General features: G+C 41.8%; 1 protein-coding gene across 1 annotated transcript; it reads right to left on the reverse strand.

The window, feature by feature from the left end:
- Positions 1 to 1247: 1247 nt before the first annotated feature.
- Positions 1248 to 3167, reverse strand: LOC139419416 (fatty acid binding protein 6, ileal (gastrotropin)). The gene is given in 6 exon segments (XM_071169363.1): positions 1248 to 1298; positions 1403 to 1492; positions 2537 to 2712; positions 2968 to 3075; positions 3078 to 3147; positions 3150 to 3167. Coding segments are annotated over 6 exon segments (513 nt in total).
- Between the last annotated feature and the right edge of the window lie 3241 nt (positions 3168 to 6408).

Below are 6408 nucleotides of genomic sequence, written 5' to 3' on the forward strand. Positions count from 1 at the left end.
TCTCTTGAGATACAAACCACAACAGAAAGACAAAATGAGGAAGTAGAAGCAATGCACAGGATGTCCTGTGTATAGAGAGAGTCAGTTCAAGGGTCTTTTAGTGGAGTTTTGGTTAAACTCCCAACAGGAATTAATTTCAGGAACAATGCATAGACTTTGCCCGTCGGTTGTATGACGAAAGACCGACATACGATGAAGGCAGCTGTTTTTCCCTGGTAATTTTCAGAGCCTTTCTGAGAGGTTATGTAACATCATCCTGTATTCATTCACCACCGTTTCCATGCTTGGGGGGATCCCGAGTGGCGCAGTGGTCTAAGGCACTGCATCTCAGTGCTCGAGGCTTTACTACAGACCCTAGTTCGATTCCAAGCTGTATCACCACCAGCAGTGATTGGGAGTCCCATAAGGCAGTGCACAATTGGCCCAGCATCGTCCGGATTAGTTTTTGGATCGGAGTAGTTGTAAAATAACAATTCGTTCTTAACTGACTTGCCTAGTTAAATAAAGGTTAAATATAAAATAGGAGTCTTCTAATTTCAGTTGATCACTGATGATAGGAAAGTGAGTGAGAGGTTATAGTAACCCCCGTTCTTTGGACAGCTTGGTAGGGGGTACTGAAGTGGGGACGCTGGGGTGGGCAAGGGGGGTTGGGTAATGGATCATTCTCGCTAGCTTTGTTTACAAAGCAGGGTGGGGGGAGGGGTTGGCTAGCATAGTCCTCGGCTTACCCAGGGGCACTCACTCACCCGAGACATCCTCTTCTCTGCCTAGCCTTTTATTGTGTCTATCCCAGAGAGCTTAACGGTTAAATAAGAATGAGGCACAAACCTATTGATTGCTTGTTAATGTTTAATACTAAAACTCAACAATGTACATCTGTCATGGTGGAATGAGAATCAAACTCGTTTCCACATTCTGTTCTACACACTGTTTATTCTTGATGTTATAGGGTTTGAACATTTCTAGCGAATCTTGATAAAGACTCATTTCAACCTTTCAAATAGTCTGAAGTTACTACTACTGTATATTTTGTATTGTGTTTAAAGATAGATTGCCAACCGAGTGGTTGTCCCAGGATAAACGTAGTGACATTTGGCAAGACTGAGGTTTTCCTGTGCCCGTTATACATGGCAAATGTCATCAAGCGTAAGAAAGACATTAAGACAAAGGCAACACGTTGGCCAGTCTCCGTTTATTGGCTCATTATTCAATTAGAAGTTGTTGTTGATAACACGGTCACAATATCTTTAGATCTTCCTGCTGGTTCTTTTCAACACGACCGAGCCCACTGTAGAGGTCTAAACAGGGGAGAAAAGACGTTAAACATCACTTGGAACTGCCCAAACTTATTTATCATCTCTCTCCTAATATACACCATCTTCTGCCAAAGTGACGCTTTTACCTCGATCAGTTTTCCTCCGCTGATTTCAGATGTGTGGTGGTATTTGGGGAATTTCGTGCTCAGCTTGCCCCCCTCCATTGTAACAGTGGCCTGACACAAAAATGCTTTTTATTCATACTGTCATTTATTCAACAAACAACCTCAGTTTATTTGATCTAGATGTCATAGATCATGTCGTGCTTCTTACACCTGCATTGCTTGCTGTTTGGGGTTTTAGGCTGGGTTTCTGTACAGCACTTGGAGATATCAGCTGATGTACGAAGGGCTATATAAATACATTTGATTTGATTTGATATAATACATGCATCCAAGTTCCCCTAGACATAGATTTATTTTGACGTTTAGCAGACGCTCTTATCCAGAGCAACTTACAGAAGCAATTAGGGTTAAGTGCCTTGCTCAAGGGCACATCAACATATTTTTTCACCTAGTCAGCTCGGGGAGTCAAACCAGCAACCTTTCAGTTACTGTCCCAACATGCTTAACTGCTAGGCTACCTGATCTTCGCTTTGCTATTCAAACCCTCCAAAACATTAGACAGACTTGCTTCCAGATTTCATGTGAATTTGAATGTCAATTTACACATGATAACTGTCTGTCTTGTCCGAATGTCATCTATCTCTACGGCTATTGACCCTGACTACTGACTATAGTGACTATATGAGACTTTGACTGTCTGTCTTGTCCGAATGTCATCTATCTCTACGGCTATTGACCCTGACTATAGTGACTATATGAGACTTTGACTGTCTGTCTTGTCCGAATGTCATCTATCTCTACGGCTATTGACCCTGACTACTGACTATAGTGACTATATGAGACTTTGACTGTCTGTCTTGTCCGAATGTCATCTATCTCTACGGCTATTGACCCTGACTACTGACTATAGTGACTATATGAGACTTTGACTGTCTGTCTTGTCCGAACGTCATCTATCTCTACGGCTATTGACCCTGACTACTGACTATAGTGACTATATGAGACTTTGACTGTCTGTCTTGTCCGAACGTCATCTCTACGGCTATTGACCCTGACTACTGACTATAGTGACTATATGAGACTTGAGTGGGAAATACTACAGCAGCTTACACAACGGGCACAAAACTCCCTAATTTCTGATCTAGAGATGTTTACCTTGAACTTTTTCCCCCCGATGGTCTCCATGTCACATTCCTGGTCAATCACAAACTTGTTGGTGACGCTCTTGTTTGTGGGATAGAGCTGGGACCATGAGAACTCATTGCCGTTCTGCACCACCTCAGTGATGAGTTTGTAGTCGCGACCCTTCTCAATGATGTCATCAGGGATGCCTTGGATTACAAAAAAAATATATAGTTAGACTTGGGGTAATGAGGCTATTTTGAATCATGTGTGTTTTGAATCACATACTATCATAAGTGTGAGTACAGATTGAGCACTGTCATTTTTCCACACCAACACTGCTAATCACCAATGAATGTGAATACATCCCTTTCAATACATTGCATAATCCAAGTTAATTCAAGATGTCAAAACAAACAGTTTTTTATAGGCTCTAGGCTAGTAAACTTGAGTAAATGCCTCACCAACGAGCTTGCAGAATTCTTCGTATCCCTCCTGGGTCTCAGTTTCCCACTTTCCAGCGAAGGCCATGGTGTACGGAGAGTTGATGGGTTGAGCGAGAGGTGAGCGAAAAAATCAATTCCAAGGCAGGCAGGGAAGCATAAGGTACTGAGTGACAACCTGTCCCTCTTTAAATACACACACAGTCACCATCTCCACCCATCTCTCGTGACACTTTTTGGTACAGCACTACCATAACTACACCATAAACATTTATGGTGCCAGCTGGGTAATATGGCGAGTCATCAGAGAGCTGGTGACCATGGGGTCACTCACCTTTCCACATAGTATAGTAGCCTATGGTGAAATACCCACTGCACTGAATGTTAAGCCCTTAAACAACACAACCAGACGTGAACCCGACTGAATAGATTTAACTTTTAACAATATTTCAATACTACACCAAATGGCAGCGTAGAGGTCCAAAATGCCTCAAAAAAGTGGACAAGATTGTACCGTACAAGTCCTTTTTTTAATTTGTTAGTAAAGGATGAATCACATTGAGAGTTTACCGACTGCTTCAGTCCAGACCCCTAAGGCTGCCTTACATAGAAACGGGCTCTCTGAATCAACCACCATTTTGTCTTGCCTGTTTAGTTCTCCTCTGTCACTAGGAGTGTTGTTGTAACCCCCTATGGACAGCCACAGAGGTGTACTGTGCATTTTCCACTCTTGACAACAACAAAAAAAGGGCCTGCAAAGCTGTGATGAGTCTAGATCTGGGACTTGGCAGTACACAAGGTCAGCTCGTGTAAGGACAGTAAGCTCTTTAGATCAACAGCCACAACACCAGGGATGATGTCCTGGTGGACATGGGAAGGCACACCTAGCCTCAGACCTTTCCAAAGAAATGCCCACACCAATGTAATTCAGTGTTCCACTACTCCGATGCTACTCAGAGTAAGTATGTCTTAACACACACACAGTGTGTTTCAGAATTCTAAAGGCGTTTTTGAGGAAGCAACACATACTCCAGGCCATTTGACCCTTAAGTGACAGGGGTAAAACCCATTGCTCATCATATAATCTCTATTGGTGTATATGCCTTTTCAAAATGCAAGCTACAAGATTGTTGCTTTCTGCCCATGTTTTTTGATCCTTCCTTGATTTATGCTCTAATATATATATTTTTTAAATGCTCATTTGAAATGCTTACAACAGTGAGACGAAGTCATCCCTATGTCTATTCGGGTATCAGTTACTCATTGACTGTGTCACCTTTGATTTCATCACTTGAGTCGTTGTTGTACTATGCCATGAGAAACATAAACCTCTTTCATGATTGTATGCTCAACAGTGACCTTCAGCGCTGAGCCAAATAATTTTATTCCCCTCTCAAGGTTGAAACAGTTTGAAGAAGGTAAAACACAGTGAAACATCAACTTTTATAGTGCACCATACTAATTCAAAGTACAACTTACCAATGACTTCCGAGTGGCGCAGCGGTCTAAGGCACTGCATCTCAGTGCTAGAGGTGTCACTACACACCCTGGTTCAATCCTGGGCTGTATCACAACCGGCTGTGTATTAGGAGTCCCATAGGGTGGGTGCACAATTGGCCCAGTGTCGTTAGGGGAGGGTTTGGCCGGGGTAGACTGTCATTGTGAAATAAGAATGTGCTCTTAACTGACTTGCCTAGTTAAATAAAATGACAAATGTCTTACAAATCAGAATTAATCTTTGTAAGTAGGTGCTCTCTCTTATTGATAATCTGTCATTCACACAACTGACACAACTAACTAATGTCTTTGTCCATAAAATATGGCCTATATTCATTCTCATATTCCATAGTATGCAATCTGCAAGGTCTTTCAGCCAGGAGTATGGCACATTTGTGCTCTCAAACCTTATAGCATGTAGTATCTGTGGCGTGATTGTATCTGTCTGATTTCTTTGCAAAGTACTAATAAACTATTTGAATATGTCCACATTTCCTCAACTCAAAATGTAGTTCAGCTGCCTAGTCAAATCATTTATCTCCCATCCACCCCAATGGTATTTCCTGCTGAGATGCTTTCACAGTGCTTCTCCGAGGGAACACTGTTGACCAAACACTATCAGTTTGATCAACAGCCAGAGCTGCTATAAAAAAAATACTACAATTCTGTATCCATTGAATAACACAGAAGAGGGATATACAGTAGTTTGCATTGTATTTCTACAATTGATCCATTCAAACACTTTTTATGTAGATGACATAAATGGTAGAGCTGATATGACCCTTCGTTTTTTTGGCATCCTGTTTTCAGAAACTGAGAAACTGTAGCATACAGTTAGACCTTCTGGTAAATGGGGATTCTATAGAGACATACAAACAATGTGAGAAAATAAGAGAACAAAATACAAATGTGCAATTATGGCCTAGGACCTTGAAAACCTTTGCACCACCCAGTAATCCTGAAGCTGAGGCTCCACCGAGGACTTGAGCCATTGATTGTGCCATTTGTTGTGGTTTGAACAGTAATTGGAGACTGCTCAAAGTCATTGCAGGCATTTTACTGTATATTGTGTTTGCTCTCAGTTTTTTTACTAGAGTCCCTTCCTGGTGAATTTTCAGTGACTTATGTTAAACGCAATGCATGGAGTGTTGCTCTGAATTTATTTTTTTGAAGGGAGGGATAGAACTGCCCCAGTAGAGATGCCATCTAACACCCTTGAAGTTACGATTCAAACTCCCATTAGACATCTCTCCGAGCGTCATAATGTCAAAATACGTTTTTTACTCATCAAATATAGAGTTTCGCTGAGCATCTAGCTTCATTTAAGCCAGTAATGTTAAAGCCAGTAATGTATTGTAACGACCCAGGGTCATTACAGTATGAACTTCCAAAACAAAATAGGAATTTACAAGCAACAGAAAATATGCCTATTCGGCACCACCACTCATTACTGCCAATACAGGAAGGCTACAACAGCTAAATGTTTTATTTATGTAAGCTTCATTTAACTAGGCAAGTCAGTTAAGAACCAATTATTGCTTACAATGACGGCCTACTCCGGCAAAAACCCTAACGACGCTGGGCCAATTGTGCGCCTCCCTATGGGACTCCCAATCACGGCTGGTTGTGATTCGTTCCCTGTGGTACAGCCTGGAATCGAACCAGAGTCTGTAGTGACGCCTCTAGCACTGAGATGCAGTGACTTAGACCGCTGTGCCACTCAAAGAGCCCAATACACCGTTTTAGAAGTACATACCGGACGGAGTAAATTAAGTTAGTTGCTCAACGAAACTCCATATTTGACATTAATACGCTTGCAAAGCTGTCTATTGGGAGTTTGAATCGAAGCTTCCTGGGCGTTAGACATCTCTAACGCACAGATACTGGGTCAGTATTGAACCAAAGTCAAAGGTCCTAATGTCAATGGGCCTACTGTAAATGTTGTAACATTGCTGCTTGAACATC

The sequence above is a fragment of the Oncorhynchus clarkii genome, chromosome 10 (genome assembly GCF_045791955.1).
Source record: "Oncorhynchus clarkii lewisi isolate Uvic-CL-2024 chromosome 10, UVic_Ocla_1.0, whole genome shotgun sequence".
Taxonomy (NCBI): Eukaryota; Metazoa; Chordata; class Actinopteri; order Salmoniformes; family Salmonidae; genus Oncorhynchus; species Oncorhynchus clarkii.